This window comes from Trachurus trachurus, assembly GCF_905171665.1.
Source record: "Trachurus trachurus genome assembly, chromosome: 22".
Lineage (NCBI taxonomy): Eukaryota > Metazoa > Chordata > Actinopteri > Carangiformes > Carangidae > Trachurus > Trachurus trachurus.
In genome coordinates, this window is record NC_139907.1 from 4,429,465 (window position 1) to 4,448,868 (window position 19,404).

The window sequence follows — 19,404 nt, forward strand, 5'->3', positions numbered from 1 at the left end:
GAACGTAAAAAAAAAATGGCCGTAATGCAACATGGCCGCCTCGGTTCGGTGCGTCGCCCACTTATGTATTTGTAACGACTTGTAACAACTCATTCTAAGGTACCAGAAAGCTTTCATTTGTGATTCCACTTCAGTGAAATATGTATTTATGAAAGACCGATTTGATTTTTTGCTAATAAAAAGCCAAATAAGTTACACACTGGTGTTTTAAGTTTTTTTGTTGCTTTCTATTGTGACAGTGAACTAAACATCTGTTGATGTTCGTCAGCTTCAGTTCAAGCAAGGAAACACTGACTGATCAATAATAATCTGTTGCTAGGGGCCAACATGTGGTCAGTGAGTATCAGTAAGGTAATTAATTGATCAGCTGGTTGAAATGCCGCCAATTTTGATGATCAATTAATAATAATACAAGTCATCTTCCATGAAGAAACAACAAACATGTGGTCGTTGAGTATTAATTAACAAAAATACCAATCACTTCTGCAGGGACTGATTGATCAGCTGGTTGAAACGGCTACCATTTGTTTGTTTCATTACAGTAAATCAATTATCTTAAGTTCTGGGCTTCGTTCAACAGATCACATTTACATTTACTTCGTGCTCTCGGATGTTGCGTATTGTGTAATTTTTCCATGATTCATTCATTACGTCATTACATCGTCATGATTAAATATTGATCTGCTCATTGTTTCACAATTAATTAACTCCCTGTCAGAATATTGTGACATATCATCATTTCTTGGAACAACTCACTCACTTCTTATGCAACGTGGTGACACTTTATCTGTTTCAAATTCCAAAACGGATGATATACTGTCCACCTTCTTGTGAAGCACTTTGAGCTACTTTTTTTGTATAAAAAGTGCTTTAGAAATAAAGTTTGATTTAAAAAAAAAAGCAGATTCAGTGTTTTTTTTGTCATAGTCTAAGTTTCATCTTTATCGTGTAAATAAAAAAGATAATCTGTTTTTTTCCGCAGTTAATGATGATCTTTATTCTGCTCCCCAATGGAGGAATTGATTGATTTTTAGTTTTTTTAAATGATGTTACATGACAAAAAAGTGGATTAAAGGTGCAGATGAGCTGAAAACTAGAGAATGCATTTCCTGAAGGAAATACGGGTGAATGCTGAGAGCTGGAAGCTGAATGAGATGAACAAATTGTTAAAACAATGCTGAATTAAGTGACGAAACTGCTGAAGCAATCTTGAAATGTGAGGAATGTGAAAAATTTGAGTATTAAGAACGGTGGAAAAACACCTCATAATATCCAAGAGCACAACGTACGTACATGTATACTTGTCCGTTGCTCGACACAGTCCAAAACTCAAGAAACAAGAAGCAAAATTCCACCAGAAACCATGAAATGTTTGATGTTTTTCCTTCAATTACCAATTAATTATACATAACAAGTGGGATTTCTATCAACTGATCTATTAATTAACCTAATACTGATGATGATATACTGTCGACCTTCTTTTTTGTTTATTATTTTATCGTGTGAAGCACTTTGAGATACTTTTTCCCTAGAAATAAAGTTTTGTTGAAGAAAAGCTGCAGATTCTTCTGTTTTTAAAAGTTTTTGTCGTCGTCTGAGTTTCATCTTTATCGGTTAAATAAAAAAGATAAACTGTTTTCAACAGAGAGAAGTCGCGATCGTCATTTTGTTTTTTATTCTGCTCCACCAATGGAGGGATTGATTGATTTTTTTTTCTTTTTGGTGCTGTGTTGAAAAACAACTCCACACACACACTCACAACTACAAAAACAGTCTGACAGATCGACCGATGTCTCATTAACAGTGGATGGTGCCCTCTGCCCCGCCCGGCTCCACTCCCCCACCCCAACCCCCCACATCCCCTCCATCCCCCCCTAAACCTAACTGACCCCATTCACCCTGCGAGACTGACAGACAATGACAGGGACAGTGAACAGGAGCGTAGACGCCCAATGCAAAACCTGCCGCCACGTGATAATCAAGAAAAACCACCTCTAAAAAACAACAAAAAGTAAAGTTTTCTATCCAACTTTAAACTAAAAAACTTGACGGCTGAGTTCAGGCCTCGGTTTAAAACTCACAGATCGGGTAGGAACGGTGGGACAAGGTCATCATAATAAACTTAAATCAACACTGCAGTCATTAAAACACGTGAGAAAACTTTACAAAGACGAGCATAAACCACAATAAGGTCACTTTAAACTCCCAGCACCGAGCTGCACCGACACTTTTAGTGACTAAAAGGAATATTTTAGGACTTCTACAGTGGAGATAAAAATACCAACAACTAGGATAAGGTCACTGTTGAATACCAACGACACACTGCAAAAGAAAAGAAAAGAAAAAGAAACAAGAAAACGCCTGTGGGAACATTAGGATGCAGCTTCTTTTTCACAAAGAAAACTAATGTATTTTCTAAAAAAGAAAAGACCAGACGTTTCCATTTTGCAGCCTGACAACTTCCTGTAAGAACAAGGAAAAAGAAAAAGAGAAAAAAAAGCAAAGCAAAGCTCCCTTTTCCTTTTCAGTGGTTACTCACAAAGCTGCGGTGTCTCCTGGCCGACTGAGAGCCCGTCATGTTTCAACAGGAACTACACACTCTTGCCCCGACTCTGTGGTGACGATGCCCATAGAGAGACTCCCACCACAACACCGGCGCTTTTTCCCCCCAAACTCTCAGCAGAGAGAACCAGAGATCGACCACAGGGACACAGAGAGGGAGAGCAGACAGGCAGCAGGGGCAGGAGCAGATAGGGGAATGCACTGATCTGATCCGAGTCAACCCCGCTGCAGGGAAACACGCCAACACCGGACAACCAGGCTGCATGCAGCCTTTCAAAGTAAAAGCCTCGGGTCAGCTGTTGGAGGAGGGTGTATAAATGGGACGATCTGCCAACAGAGTCATTATTTATATTTTTATTCTAATTAGAAATGCTTTTTTTTTATCGCCACTCTTGATTAATTAAAATGATGAAATTCACATCCACAGCTCTTTTGATGATTAATAATGAATCATGATTTTTTTTTTGTTCAGAATCAGCAGCTTCTCTTGATGCAATAATAGTGAATATCGCAGTTTTGCAAAGTTTGGTTGGACAAAATACGACATTTGACGACATCGCACGGGACTTTTGTGTAATTGTGTTCTTAGAAATGATAATATTTCACTGTATTTTATGACATAACACGACAAACAAGTCGATTAAAAGTGCACATTAAAGCAGAAGTAAGCGATCCGGTGGTTTTGGCTAACTTCCTGTCAGCCGATGGAGTTAGCAGTCCCCGCCCTCGTCCCTACGCCACCACATTCACACGCATCCCTTGGCTGCACACACAGAGAGGACCGCCCCTTTATGCCGTTCTCTCTCCTCATTGGATAAAGGTTGTAGGATACGAGGAAAGTTTTCTCCTCGGCTTACAGCAGAGCAGAGTGACTGACAGACCCGTGTTTCAGACCAAACACTCTATAGAAGTGATTGCTGTCGGAAGATAGAACTATTTAAGACTTATATTAAAAGGTGTACAGAAAAGAAAATTGAATTTGAGCCCACTTTGGGTCATAAAATTAATGTGATAACTCATCTTTCAGACGATGTAGGCCAAACTTTGTGCAAAATTCTATTTTTGAGTAAATCCGGGATGAAAGTGTGTATTTTTTTTTTCGCATTGGATAATGCAGGCGCACGGATTATACGTCAGCCTGTACACGATTCACCAGCCACTGATATTGGATCCGTAATCCGTCATTCAAACGTCTGAGACAACACACACACACGGAGCTCGGGCTCGCCCCAAGCTTTGAATATCCCGCCCGCTCGATAACGACCAATCAACTTCGTTTTCCTCACTCGGGTAAACTCGTGTTGCAGCTCGTGACAACTCGGCGCGACAAACAGGACGAACGGCCATTTCTGTACACCTTTAACTGAAAACTAGAGAATGCATTTCCTGAAGGAAATACGGGTGAATGCTGAAAGCTGGAAGCTGAATGAGCTGAATAAATTGTTAAAACAACGCTAAATTAAGTGAAGAAACTGCTGAAGCAATCTTGAAATGTGAGAAATGTGAAAAATGAGAGTATTAAGAACGGTGGAAAAACACCTCATAATATCCAAGAGCATACAGTACGTAAATGTATGTTTGTCCGTTGCTCGACACAGCCCAAAACTCAAGAAATAAGAAGCAAAATTTCACCAGAACCATGAAATGTTTGATGTTTTTCCTCAATTATAAAAAACAAGTGGCATTTCTATCAACCAATGGATCAATTGCAGTGTATTTGCAGCACTGGTTGTCTTTTTTTTTCGGTTTTAATTATATCGTGACCTGAACTTTACAGTCGTCTCTTTTACTGGCTACTGGGTCTTTACGTTAGCAGCCACTGGAATGACCCAGTTGCACCACAGGGACCAGTAAAGTTTCATCTTATCAAGCTCAGCGCTGCGATTGTGCACAGTGCACATCGTCTTATCTCCAGCTGATTCTCTGCTGCTGCAGCTACTGTGATGAGTCATGAGATTTTGATGATATCACATGACGTTACGTGGCTGCAGTGCCAGTGACACAGATTGGACATTGGAGAAGTAAAAAAAAAAAGGGGGGATTATTGGCAAAGATGCAGCAGAAACCGAGTATCTAGAAACAAAAAAATCCCCAATGGTTTTCGACAGGCAGAAGTGCATGGGAAAACATGGCAGAGGCCTAAATGAGCCCGTTACAGTAGCCAGATATTAAGCCGAGGTCTAAACATTTGCTGGGATTTCCTTGGCTGTGTTCCATGCATAATTTATTTATGCATTTAATCATTCATTTATCTACTTTATCTGCCAATATAGTCTCCATTATTAGCCTGTAGGAAGTCAGAGAAACAGTAGAAAAGATCCATCATAGAAAACAGATTTGAGCAACTGGAATCCATCAATTATGGACATTTCTTTTCTTAAAATATAAAACTGAAGCAAATGATTGATCAAATTCTGCTGTATATTCATTTTCAAACCATCAACGGCTGAACAGATGATCATTTAGACTGTATAAATCAGGGCAGCTCCCCCCCCTTTTTTTCATATAACATGGTTATTATTTTGTGCGGTTGTGTGTTAGACAAAGTAATAGGCTACATTTTTAAAAAGACATCATTATGTACTGCGATTGCCAGTTTCCTGACCAAACTATCATTTTCTTTAGATTCATTGTTCATTTGAATCTCCTTCAAAAAAAAAAAAACTATGACATGTGGACAGTGAGTCAGAAGTGTGGAACGAAGCAAGGGGCGCAGTCATTCATTGGTGCCTGGTTACACTTGAATTTTGTGTGTTAATAATAATAATCACACAGGTTCAAATGTTGAATTTCTCTTAATTTTTAGACAAAAAAATCTTGTTAATTTTGGATTAATGCTGATTAAATGTTTCTCTCTGTGCGTTAATCCGAGTTCAATTTTGAAAATCCTGACCGGAAGCCCTGATTTTTTACAATGAAACACTCTTTCAGAGGGAAGATTCTATTGGTCACGAGGGGGCGGGACTTTGCGCCCATATTTGGAAGCTGAGCGGTCGAAAGCTTTGACTGACAGCTGCGAGAGCCAATAGGAAGCCAGAACAGAAACTACTGTTGCCTGCCAGAACCAGCAGGCAAAGTACTGTAGTTTTGTTCGTGGTTGTTGGGCCTAAATATCCTCCTGACTACCTCGCAATTAACCTGCAGTCGCGTTAAAAGAAACAAAAAAAAACAAAAAGACATATAAGCAACAGAAAAAAATACGGTTTATGTGCGAACAAATCAAAAATATAAACGCTTAGGGGGAAAATAACAGGGCGTGATTGACGTAGTAGAGGATATGCTTGTTTACGATTTACCAACAAAGTGTAAAACCCCCGTGCGAAATAAATTAGCTTAAAAATGCAACAGCTCAGCCACGATTTCACTAAAATATACAATTCAATCTTGAACTAGTTTGACGGTGTTTTGCAATTACAAAACCACCCTCCCCGATAATAAACAACCCCTTTATTTAGGCTAATACTTACACTTTCCGTCACCTTCTCGTTGACCGTAGGCAAAGGAGTTTTTGTTGACATCTTTTTAAACCGTCCGATGTCCCAGATCCACCGATACCTTCCGTCTTCTTTAGCCGAAAAACGAAAAATGATTGCTTTGCTTTTGCTTTGCTTTGCAGCTCAGTCTCAGCATGGATCGTGACAATTTTCAAAAACCAGACCGGACGTGTTGTAGTTAGAAGAAGGAGAAGAAGCAGCCGAGCACCTGAACTGTTCACAACCGACTAAATAATAATAATAATGATAATAAAAAAAACAAAAAAAAACAACCTGGTGTTCAATATTTACATGGCGCGTTCATTGCCTGTGTCCAAACGGAACCAGTGTCCGTGTTTCCCCGTTTTTGGTTGGAGTCAGTGAAGCTAACTTGGAACTAAAAAACGTTAAGGCGCTGTCGGTCGGTCGGTCGCCACTAGTCACTTCCAAAAAAAAAAAAAAAAGAAATCGCGGCCCCGGGCTTTTTTTCTCCTCTTTCTCACAAAAATTACTGTGTCTAGAAACAAGCCATGGCGTCGAGGGTCACCAGTGGCTGTTTCTCGGCAGGATTCAATCGGTTTCGGTGGCTAAATACTCGCCGTCGGCTCGGTTTCTTCCATCTCCGGCGGCCCAAAGTGAAGCTGGTCTGTCTGTTTTAGGTGGGACCAAAATGGCTACTCAGCGGCTGGGCTGGATTATGTTGCCTTCACGGACCACTCCCAGGCTCCGACATCAGAATTTTTCATGAGAAAATGTCGAACAACAAAAAAAATATTATTATATTTATTTATTGCCTCGATTAGTCGATTGGTTGGAATGATGTAAAATATCAAACAAATTGACAAATGGTCCAATTAAAAGATAATCTCTTATCTTGACATTTAATAACCCATCAAAGGTAGTTGTAAAAACTCAGATAAGGGTTAGGGTTGACAAAAAAATGCATCAATTCATGTTTTCAGAAGCTTTGACCTGTGTAAGAAATATCAAACAAAATGACAAATGGTCCAATTAAAAGATAATCTCTTATCTTCTCATTTAATAACCCATCGATAATAAATACAGTTAGTTGTAAAACCTCAGATAAGGGTTAGGGTTGACCAAAAAAAATGCATCAATTCATCGTGTTTGAGAAGCTTTGACCTGTGTTAGAAATCAAAAATTTGATTTTAAAATATCAAACAAAATGACAAATGGTCCAATTAAAAGATAATCTCTTATCTTGTCATTTAATAACCTCGATCGATAATAAATACAGTTAGGCTAGTTGTAAAACCTGAGATAAGGGTTAGGGTGGACAAAAAAAGAAGCATCAATTCATCACGTTTGAGAAGTTTTGACCTATGTTAGAAATCAAAAATTAGATTGTAAGATATCAAACAAAATGAGAATGGTCCAATTAAAAGATCCCATTTTTAAAAATCCTCAATAATAAATAGGCTACAGTTAGTTGTAAAAGCGCAGATAAAATGGCTAACCATTATGCTATTGATTGATTAATCCCCTGTGGAGCTGTTTAGCTACAGGCTTAATCACCAGATTATTGTCTCCTGTCACTTTGTAAATCATCATAGCTGAGTAATATTAGATAATTCCCAAAATTAGACATGACAAAGAAACGCATCAAATCATCATGTTTGAGAAGCTTTGACCACTACATTCTTCAGAGTTTCTGCTTGAACAATGACTAAAATTATGACACAATAATCCAAATAGTTAGCCTATTGCTTCATTTTTTGAGTCAAGAAATTGTTGTTGTTCAGCTAATATCAATTTCGCTTGGTGTGGATTTTTGTTGATATTGGGGTTAGGGTTAGATTAATTTACATTCTACTCTAATTACCAAACTCCTTATAGGCAATACACAATATAGAACGTCTCTGTTATTACATAATGATGAATGTTTTTAGTACAAATAGGGTTTCAAAGCCAAGTTGAAAGGGAATTACTGTCATCCCCCAGACATCACATACCAATATATAGAGCCTATATGGTTTAAATGTACAGAATATTTACTTTAAATTGTTAAATTACAGCACTAAATGTTGAATTTCATCAGTTTTTGATTCAATAATTGAAGAATTCTGCAGCTTTTTTACCAACTAGTCTAAATCATTTTTGCTGGGTGGTGTGTTTTAACTTATGACAACTATTTCTAGCTAGTTACTATGTCATTAAACATGTAAAGTAAGCAAGTACATCATTATGTATCCTTATAAAATAGAGATTAAACATATAAATACAATACAATACATATACAATAAAATGTTTTTGGGGGAAATGGTAAATTTATATCTATGCAGTACTTAACCTACTTAACTGTCAGATTTGGTGTTATGAGAGTTAGGTTGGATATTTCCTGACAGGACTTGAACGCAGCACCAGTGAGTCCAGCTGAACGGGCGGAGGAAGTGAGGAAACCGGCTGACCTCAGTCTCCCATTGGAGCAGAGAGTACAGAGAGGACTGTCATCGTCCGGGAGGAAACGTCTCTGTGGGAATTTATTTGGCTTCAGAGGAAAAAAAAAAAAAAAAACTTATTTTTTCTTCTATGCACACGCACGAACTCAAATATTAAAGGGAGGAGACAATAAAATAACCTTCCTCTCATTCTCTAGCTCTTTAACTGTGACTACTTCACTTACATTCATCACAGTGGTTAAGGTTTGTAATTATAAAGGCAGATTCATATTGTTTAGTTGTATTCATGTGTGCAAAATTGAATAAATGCCACATAATATACAAATTATATATGTAAGTTGTTTCTTATATTCACTATTACAAACTTGTGGTCCTTTTTTCTTGACATACATGTGCATATATATCTCCCTTTAATAAAAACATAATTGTGCCAGTGGATTAAAAGTGATTGGGAATGAAAATATAACGATCTCTCTTGAATATGTTGTTTTAATGTCTAGTCAATAAAGTTTTGTGGAAACTTGCAATGTAATAAGAGATTTTTGTGTGAATTATGGTTTGTGGATGAATCTGACAAGTAAATTCACACATAATCCAATAAATCTCATGTTGAAAAACCAATTACTTATCAGCCTGTCATGTTTCCCTTTAATCACGGCAAATAAAATACATATATTCAGCATAAAGCTGCAAATATTTTCATTTATTTCCTCCAACTTCTGTTAAAGTGAGAAAAAAAAAACTGTAACTGTTTCCAACAAGTCACCAAAACTCAAAGACTTCCAGTTTAATACCAACAGAAGACTAGGGAAACAGCAGATATTCACATCTGGAAAATGTGGAAACAGTGAATTTGTCTTTTTTTTTTTTAATTGTTGGCGATTCATCACTTCATCTGTATATTTGTGATTTAAATCAGATTTGCAAGTTCCCAATCAATGAAATTTAGTCAAACCAGAACAGGCAACATCATCAAAGCAAAGAAAAAACAAACAATGACCATGGTGAAGTAAAAATTAAAAAAAAAAAGGGATATGTGGTGGATAGCAAAACATTCATTCTTTATTGACTGGAAAAATACAGGGACCAAAAAGAAAAAAAAAATTAATAATTATAATAATAATAATAGTGTGCAGTCAAAATGATCCCCCGAAAAACAGCTGATTAAAACTCCCAAGGCGACTTCATTCATTTCATCAACTGAATAAGATCTCAAAATTACAGAGTTAATGTGCAGCAAGTAAAGCGCTAAGTTAAGTCATGCCACAAAGCAGAGGAGGGCTGAGGTTCAGGGTCTGGGGGAGGAGGAGAAGGGAGGAGGGGGGAGTAAAGGGTGAGGGATGAGCCAGCCATATAGGTGTTACAGGGCATGGTGAGTCAAAGCCACAACACAAGAAAAGAAGCATCATCATCATCATCGTTGTCGTTGTCAGTCGTCGAGTCTCTCAGATCGCATCAATGTCAATGTCGTCTTCTTCTTTTTCAGGCGTGTCTGGTTTCACAGTCTCCACTTTGAGCTCGCGGGCCGAGGACGAGTACACCACCTGAGGACCGACACACAAATACACACAAAAACATGAGCTCCAAAAGAAGAAAAAAGGAAAATAAAAACCTCAAAAATGAACTTTCAAAGTCGTCTCGTTACCTCCACATTCTCGTCGTCTTCCTCCTCCTCTTCCTCGCTGCCCTCGCTCTCCTCCTCCGCCTCCTTCAGCCATTTGACAAACGGAGCGGCCTTGGCGTGGATCTCTTTGGCAAGTTCCTTAGAGACGTACTTCTTAGAAACCTGGAGGAAAGAGAGAGAGACACAATCGATCAGTCAGAGTCTATCAGCTCTGATCATCTACTGTAAATTAAAGACAGAAGCTTTTCCTGATGACACGTTTAACCCACGTCAGATTTATTTTATCTCCAGTAAATCGATCAAAAGATGAGTTTTCAGGACTTCAGGTTTCTTCAAAGACATGTAGGAGCCATGAATTAGGTTTTCTGTTAGTTAAGGGACATTTTGGTGTTTTTTCGTACCGTATCAAAACTTTTTATTTTCAATATTTGTATATAACCATTTATTCTAATAATTATCCTTTTGATTATTTTCTATCGTTTTTATTCTCTATGATTCTAAATCGATTCATAAACTTCAAAAATCGATTTTTATTAACGTTTCCTCCGTCTCTCTGCGCCCTTACAGCCTTCCGTACACAGCGTTGCAGTGAGCTCAGATAAGAGACGCTTGTTAACTGATTAATAACCGTTAACTGATAAGATTAAAACACTCTATTGAATGTCTGACTAGGCTTATGCCGATGAGGACCAGCTGATCTTTTTTTTTTTTTTAGCAGTGTTGGTGTTACAGCTGATGCACATCTATGTTCATGTGCATATGAGAATTGATTTTCAATTAAATGGAGACACCCAAAGATTCACATTCCTACAGTCCAGGCTTTTGAAAATAGAGTATAAGTTCAGATAAATGTAGCAGTTTAAAATGGTTCGAATATATAAATATTTTGCTACTGAATCACATGTGATGTGAATTCTTTTGAGGGGAAACATTGCTCCTGATCCTTAGACATCATCATTCAACTTTTTCACATGGTCTGGTGTTAAAAAAGCAAACTAAAAATCAGCAATATCGAAAAATTTAAATCGAATCTGCAACTAAAAAATTGTAAAAGAATAGAACTGGGAGAAAAGCATATCGTCCCAGCCCTACTGCTTACTATTGTAATACCTAAGTTTCTCCCCGGGGATCAATAAAGAGTGTTTTGTTAATAAACACTTTGATATTTAGTTCTCCAAAAAAAGGGGGCCCAGTCTCATCCTCTCTGCAGCTCTTTTTGGTCGAAGCCACCACAAGACAGTCGTATAATCTTTGGATATTACACCAAAAATGAAGGTTAATGTTCTTTAACAAGTGGCCACATTAAGGTCTGGACTCATAGAAGCAGAAAGTTAAGGCCCATTTAAAACTGAAACACCGTTTTACAACTGTTATCAGTTAATGGTCGTAACGAACGCTGTAAAAACCTTGACAGGAGTCGCATCATGTCATTTTCATCTCATTAAAAGTCAAAACGACCCGTCACAGAGTCTTCACCGTGTCCCGTTAATTAACACTGAATAAAGTTCGGGCTGCTGCACCTTCTCTGCCCAGGCGAAGATGACGTCCTCCTCCAGCAGGTCGGCGTCGTACAGGTCTTTGAGGATGATGGGAACTCTGGCCAGCAGCTGCACCTGATGCAGCTTCACGACGCACTCGAAGCCTCCCAACAGATACTTCTGGGCCTTCTTGTTGTTGTGGCAGAACTGAAGAGTCAAAAAGTTACATTTCAGTTTCATCCGTTTCCCCTGAACACACACACTTGACTACTTCACTTACATTCATCACAGTGGTTAAGGTTTTTAATTATAGTTATATTCATGTGTGCAAAATTGAATAAATGCCACATAAATAAACCAATTATATATGCAAGTTGTTTCTTATATTCACTATTACAAACGTATGGTCCTTTATTCTTGACATACATGTGCATATGTGTATTTATCTAATATATCTCCATATATTCTGCTCATAATAAAACATAATTTTGCCAGTGGGAATGACAAGTTAACAATAAAACAATTAATCTTTCCAGTTCTCTTAAATATATGTTGTTTTAAAGTCTAGTTTTTAACTTTTGTGGAAACTTGCAATGTAAAAGAGATTTTTTTTTATGTGCAAGTTATGATTTGTGGATGACGAGGTCAGGTTTTCCTCTGAACTCACCCGCAGGAAGTGGCGCTTGTACTTCTTGATCTGGTCACGGATGTTCTCGTTGAAGAGCAGCTCGCTGAGGATGAGGGGGCCCATGGCCTTCACGTCCAGACGCTCGGCCTCCGCCAGGATCTCCTTGTCAGCCACGTCGATGGTCCCGCTCTCCTTCTTGTGCTGAGGAGGAAAAACAGAAAACAGATCGTGTGAACGGCTTTTCTTCACTTTAGATAAACAGAACATGCAACTTTATATAGATCGTATTAAATATAGATCAGTTTAGATCAGAGAAGAGTTTAAGATTTAAGTGTTCAGGGTTCCTACACATTTAAAATTTCCAAATTCCATACTTTTCCAGACCCTAATTTCCGGACTTCTCAGTAAAAAAATTCAAATAATGTGTGACATTTGAGTAAATAGATGTGTATCATGTTAATAAATCATGCAATTAATAATTTGTTTTCATTATTCTGAATTTATATGCCATTATGTAACCAAATAATTTCAAGGAGATTGTAGCTAGGTACAATAGCTCATACAAAATAATGATGTGAATAAGACCAAACCCAGATAAGTATTAAGATAAATATATTTCCATACAATAGTTTCCATTTTCCATACTTTAACAGACCTGGAAATGTATAAAATCAAATTCCATTCTATTCCATACTTGCGTAGGAACCCTGAGTGTTAAGTTGTTTCGTGTGCAATTTCTTCAAAAAGATTAATTTAACACTTTGTCCACATCTCTAATTTCTTTACTTTAGATGGACAAAACATGCAACTTTATATAGATAATATTAAATATAGGCTCTGGGAACATCTAAGCATTTAATGGATTTAAGGACCAACTGAATCAGGATGATCACTGATTGATTCATCTCTAAATGGTGAGAAGGAGCTGAGATCGTCTGCTCGTGAGTGAATGAGCTCCGTCGCGAGTCTCTTACTTTGACAAAGTTGTAGAAGAGGTTGACGCGCTCCTCCAGCGGTTTCTCCAGGTCTTCGCTGAGTGTCAGGACCTTGGCGTGGTCGCTGATCTCCTCCATTCGTCGCCTCTGGGCCTCCTCTGTGGTCTCCTCCGCCCAGTCGTCGTCGTCGTCATCTCCATCCTGTGGAACACAAACACACACAGGTGTCAAACACTAGGACGCGTGGGTGCAGGAAAAAATGATTTCACTTATTTACAGAAGGATCTAATGGTCAAGAAAAAGTATGAATGAATAATCGAAATATTATTTATTCTTATACTATTTTATTTTATTCTGCTCTTATTCTAGTAATAATATCTTATTTATCTATATGTATATCACACTTTGTTGATTTTCTCTTACTATGCAAACCATAAATGGACTTGCAAAGCAAATATTCATTTCCGGTTCACCTGAAATGACAGATTACAGATTCTTTGACTCGCCCCGTCCATTTTTCAACCAGTGTTAAAACAAAACAAAAAAAACAAACTGTAAATTTACTGGTTGCACATGTGTAAGTAGATGAAAATTTACTTGAACCGTCTCAAATCAAAAGGGTAAAAAGCCTCCATTTAGGGGCAGAGTGGAGCCCTGTGTTCAGGAGTTTGTCACAATTAAGTAAATCTGACAGAAGCAGAAAGGCGACTGGACAGAGGGAACAGCTCGTGCTCTGAGGAAACTTAAACTCAGGACGACCTCTGGATGCGAGGGGACTAACGGCTACGGTTCAACCTGCATCAGCGCTTTCTGATCCACTTAAAAGAATAAAGTTGCACCTTATTGATAAGTCAGCACCGGCTTTAGAAAAAAAAGGAAAAAAAAACCTCTGAGGCACCGTGTCGTCCCGTTTCTAACTCCTTGGTGTTATTTTAGATGCAGATCTTCATTTTCAGAAACAGAGCTGACGTCACCAGAACGGCCTCAAAGATTTCCCAGAAATAAAATCCTTTTTTTATCATCTTCAGACTCTGAAAAGCTGCTTCATACTTTCATCTCGAGCCGTGTTCTCTATTGAAACACACTTTTTGCTGGATTGTCAAAGCAGGCGTTATATAAACTCATTCAAAATGCTGCAGCCAGAGTTTTAGAGGATAAGTACGACCATATAACCCCCAGGGTTTCCGCTATATACACATTTAGTTGCGGCGGCTCCTTAATTAATTATCGCTGCCACTACTTTATAATATAATGGGATCGGAGCAGATGCACAATAATAATCTACTGGTTATCGTTACTTTGTCAACGTCCTCAAGTGTCTCGATCCGCTGGACGGCGCTCAGTTCATCAATAACGTCAAAGCTGATAAGTTTACCACCACATGTTTCTATTTATAATCTCCTCTCTTCTAGGATTTAAAAAAATTCCTCTGTTTTAACCTTGCTCCACTGACTCCACATAAAACAAATAATTGATTTTAAACTACTTCTTATTGTTTTTAAGTCCATGACATTGGATCTAACACATTTGCAGCAACGACAACTAACAAATACGTTAAAGAACAAGTGTTAAAATGAACATTAAGTGTTAACACTGTGATCTGGCTGAAGAGTAAACCCGTCATGTGAGGCGGCCCTGGACTGTGTAACACTGATAGCGGGGTTGTGTTTGTGTACTCAGGACTTTAAACAAACACTGTGCTCTCAACTCGGTCGTTGAACTCTGACCACGGCGTCTGAGGAGCCGTGTGTTGTCGTCTCTTTACACGCTGCAGTTAAGGAGTGTGTGTGTGTGAGTGTGTGTTCAGAGTGTGTGTGTTCAGTGATACTGAGCAGGACAGGAGGAGCTGCTCGGTGGTCAGACCGGTGGCTCGGGGAGATAACCCACCACGGCCTGAGGTGCGTCAATGTCGTCTTTCCCGGCCTCTCCGCTGCCAGAGCCGTTCTCCTTGTCCTTCTTGCGGTTCTTCTTCTCCTTCTCTTTCTTTACAGATGCGGATCCACTCTCGGCCTCTGTCGTCGGAGAAGCAGCATCAGTAAACGTGCCAGAGTTTCTTTACATCATAAAAGAATCTCTCCATTGTTGGCATTAAAATGTTTTCTTATAAAGAACAGAAACTCTCACCTGGTGGGTTTTTGAGGATGAACGTGCAGAGTTTGTGTCTGGTGTCTAGCATGCCGCGGTTTCCACAGGCCTTACAGGAAGTACCGATGGTTTGTTTCTTGGGATTGACATGCTGTGAGAGAGGAGAATAAACTCTTATGAACACATGAGGACATTTCTGTTTCATTTGTAAATTAAAATGTTTGTTTTTTTCTTCATTTAATATGTAAAACTACAATAAAATAAAAAGTTTTTTTTACCAGATCAGTTTCAGGGTTGTCACACTCGGTACACAGCACAAATTTTCTGATGAACCCATCAAGCATGTCCTGCAACTTGTTCGCCTCGTGGGATCCGTTGACGATGTAACGGTCGTTTTTGGTATCAAACTGGGTCTGAGCGCCGAGTTCACAACCAAAAAACTTGGTCGGGTCTGTGAAGGACGAAGAGGAGAGATGAGATCAGTGACAATAAACATCAACAACATGAGAAAAAGATCAGTGTCTTTAAATCTGAAAATAGTTACTTTCAACAAACAACAACTCTTTGCTGACTGTTCTTCATCCTCCTGTATTTAATGCTCCTTACAGTTTCCTACCGACTACAATGTGTTCACTGACGGCTCAGTTTCACTTATTAACAGTGACCTTTTCTCCTGTAGACGTCTTAAACCTGAGGAGACTGATGATGCGTTTGATTAATGTGCTTTTACAGAATCTCTCTCTGTCGTTTAAATGAAAATCCAGAGGTGATAAATGGAAAAATGTTCAGTAAAAGAAGATAATAAATAGGGCTGTCAGAGTTAACGCGTTAATCGCGATGCGATTAATTAAAAAAATTAACGCGATTAAATTTTTTAATCGCGGTTAATCGCGGCCCATTTTGTCCTCTGTCTGCTGGACTGGAGGACTGGAGTGTGGGACCTCCAGTCCAGTAGGTGGCGGTAAGGCACCTTCAAGTTGGTTGCTACACAAATATACACAGTCTAACATATATCCACAGCTCCATCCATTGATTTTTTGACGGCTTTGTTGTAAACAAATGCACGTGGCCAGGCAGAGGTGTAGCAAAGTAACGGGCAATTTCCACTCGATGCAATTCGTTTCAATTCTGTGTGAGTTTCATGCATCATGTGTTATGATTAGGTAGGCCTACTAGGTCTGGTCTAAAAGTTGTTTGTCTAGAGATTATAACACTTTGGAGTGTTGAAAGTCCAAAGCGCCATATGTAATATTTTTAATAGAGATTAATCGCGAGTTAACTATGGAAAAAATGCGATTAATCGCGATTAGAAAAATTAATCGTTTGACAGCCCTAATAATAAAGTGTAAAAGCTGCACTTCTGGTTTTCAACTTGATCTCTTGCATCAGACTGACAGATGACGATGCGACGCAGGATGTTACTCACATGTTGGAGGCCTGTTCAGCGCCTTTGCAACATCAGTCATGTTGACAATAACTGTCTTGATTCCATTCCCTTTGCCTTCAACCTGGATTAGAGATATAAAAACAAACACGTTAAAGACGTCGTTCTTTTCCACTCATGTGAACGTATCCACACATCATCCGAGAACCGTGAACTGCAGCAGCGAGCCGTTACCTTGGCAATCAGACGGGGCATCTTGTAGCGGTAGAACTGGTCTGACACGCTGCGGTTGACGTTGACAGACATTTTGGCTGGATGTTAGCAGCACTATCAGTAAGATAAAAGGATCTTGGTTGGGGATTTTTCGGGATCTTCTGTCTGGAAAAGAGGGGATGACATAAACGACTGCAAGCGCGCTCGGTCTCTGACATGAAAAACGTTGTGCCGCTGTGGCCGCAAGCTCCTTGCTTGAAGGCTAGATTTCCACCACACAGGTTCCAACGGCTGCGCAACAGCTCTGAAAGAGGAGAGGGACAGAAACATGATCAATATTTAATCAGGAAAATCATCAGGAGGAACTTCATGTGTTCTTACTGGCTTAAAAAAAAAAAAAAAAAAACACGGATAAAAAAATGCTAGAGGCAAGTTTTTGAAAACTGTAAACTCAGCTGCAACGATTAGTCAATAATCAGCCGATGGAGAAACTTGAATGAATAATTTATTCAGGTTTTACTTCTCCCACGTGAGTTGCCATTTTTAAAACTGTAAAGCCATAAATAAAAATAACATTCATTGATTTAATCAGTCGAGTTGTGGGACCAATTGTTCACCTTAGATCTCAGACAAAGAGGCACTAGTTTCCCAGAATGTCTAATATAATTACATAATTTTAATATCTGATTATCTTAAAACCCCCCCTCATCTGAAAAACTCCCCATTCTGGTTCACATAGTAAATCTTTCTCTCAATACTTTAGTCTGTCGGTCATTTAAAGCTCTGGGGAAACTTTGACAAAGGTTTTGTCGTCATTTGTTATTTAATAAACCTAAAAGGGGAGAATGATAATGTTAGAAAATTAGATTTTTTTTCCTATGAAAGTGGCCTGTCAGAGGTTCTAGGCGTTTAGAGAGTCTCAGACAGACAGCTATTCACAGCTCCTTATGCAAATATTTCTCAACTTGAAACAAGCCTGAGCGTACGTTCTCGCATTACAGGGCCGATTTACAAATATAAAAAAAGGCAAGGGTTTCAAACACACACAGCATTTAAAATACTGCAAATCCAGCAGATATCCATGTGATCCAACAGTGAACAAGCAAGCTCAGCAGATTAGTCCAAAGAGGGAAAAATAAAACCCACCCAGCCACAAAAACTGGATGCTTTCCCCCCAGCTTTTGTGGCCATATACATACATACAAAAAACAAAAAAAAGCCTTTTGTCTTTACATGAGGGCCTCTGGCTTTAGTCACATAAGGCCTGTTCTTTTTAATAGGTCACAAACAGGAGGCCTAGCAGCTGCCAAACTCCCCCTCACTCTCTCTCTCCCTCTTTTTCTGTGCTGTCGGTTTTAACACCAACTCCAAACCAGTTCACCAAGGCGTCAGGACGAGTTCCCCCATTAAATGACTCACTACTGAGGGGAAGGTGAACCTGAGAGGGGCTGAGGGTCGAGGCTATTTCAGGGGGGAAGGAGAAGTGGACGCTAGAGGCTAAGTTAGCCTAGCCTAGCCTAGCTTAGCTTAGCTGGATGCTTGGTGCAGAGTGCGTCATACAGTCACTGCACAGCAACACGAGTGACGGGACTGGGAGACGCCATTTTGATACAGTGGCACAGGAAAACATGACATATCGCTCATCAAACACGAGTAAAAAATTAAATTTAAACATACATACACTAAAAAAAACGTGTAAAAACATAAACCAATATAAAAACAGTTTGGAAACTCACCGTTTTCGCAAAACAAAGACATAAACACAACGCTGATCGTCCAAGAGGCGCAGTGAACGGTGGTGGATGGTGCTGGTGCTGGTGTTGTATTGATTGCAGGGGCAGCAGCAGCAGCGGGAGGGTTTTCTTAATGAAGATGCACAGTTAAACACCCGAGAGCGTCCAAACGGTGCAGCAGGTGCCAGACTTTAAAAAAAACAAGGGTTGGGGGGGGGGATTTCTTTCTGGAAAGTCCTCGTTGGGGAGGGGGGTCCTTATGGGGAGGAGAAAGAAGAAGTATAAGAAAAAGCGTATTGTTATCCCACACCTATGCTGCGTTCGAGACAACTCTACACTCGGATTTTTCCCGACCCTCCTCCTCCTACGCGGAAAAAAGTGCTATTTGAACGCCACCTCATGTCGGAGCCCCCCACTCGGGAAGAGTCGGATTCTTTCGAGAATCGGTTGTCTGACGTCACACAACAATCTGCACCCCTTACAAAACCACACCGTCAGCTACACCATGAAATATGGATTAATATGCATTTTTTAAAACGCCAAAATACATTAAAAACATTATGAAATACACAAATATTTACTTACGGTTACAGATCAACCTGCTCATGTTGTGGAACACAGAAAATTCATGTTGATATTTATTATTTATTTCTCTTTTTTTAATGTAAAATGACGTTTCATTATTTTAAAATGCTTCTTTTTCCCCATTTTTAGTTGTTTTTGTGCCTATGAATTCAAAGTTTGTCCCGATTCGACATATTTTTTAGTTATTCTGGCGTGGTGCGTCCATTTCTATAGTATGGGTGCGTCTCTTTGAATGCTTTCAAGTCTGAATCATAGTTTTTTAACTGGGAGATTCTCCGAGTTTT

At 39.0% G+C, this 19,404-nt stretch overlaps 2 protein-coding genes across 18 annotated transcripts in view; both read right to left on the bottom strand.

Annotated features, from left to right (window-relative positions):
- The window catches only part of mark3a (MAP/microtubule affinity-regulating kinase 3a), an 81,511-nt gene extending 74,818 nt beyond the window's left edge, over nucleotides 1–6,693 (bottom strand). For 16 of the 17 annotated variants that reach the window (XR_014596371.1, XM_083998783.1, XM_083998784.1 and 13 more), the window contains exon 1: nucleotides 6,030–6,693. Coding sequence is in view for 16 of the 17 variants with exons in the window: in XM_083998783.1 (XP_083854909.1) it covers nucleotides 6,030–6,080 (51 nt within the window). In the remaining variant the exon portion in view is untranslated. Of the gene's footprint in view, nucleotides 1–2,539; nucleotides 2,652–6,029 lie in introns of those variants that run through there. The other variant, XM_083998790.1, reaches the window with a different exon arrangement.
- Nucleotides 6,694–9,076: 2,383 nt separating this feature from the next.
- On the bottom strand, nucleotides 9,077–18,910 carry eif5 (eukaryotic translation initiation factor 5). The gene is made up of 11 exons (XM_083998748.1): nucleotides 18,539–18,910; nucleotides 16,824–17,106; nucleotides 16,632–16,713; nucleotides 15,484–15,656; nucleotides 15,245–15,356; nucleotides 15,008–15,132; nucleotides 13,160–13,321; nucleotides 12,225–12,386; nucleotides 11,600–11,764; nucleotides 10,101–10,241; nucleotides 9,077–9,999 (listed from the first exon to the last, which is right to left on the bottom strand). The coding sequence occupies exons 2-11, from the start codon at nucleotides 16,893–16,895 to the stop codon at nucleotides 9,901–9,903; spliced, it is 1,293 nt and encodes a 430-aa protein (XP_083854874.1). The 5' UTR covers nucleotides 16,896–17,106; nucleotides 18,539–18,910; the 3' UTR covers nucleotides 9,077–9,900.
- Between the last annotated feature and the right edge of the window lie 494 nt (nucleotides 18,911–19,404).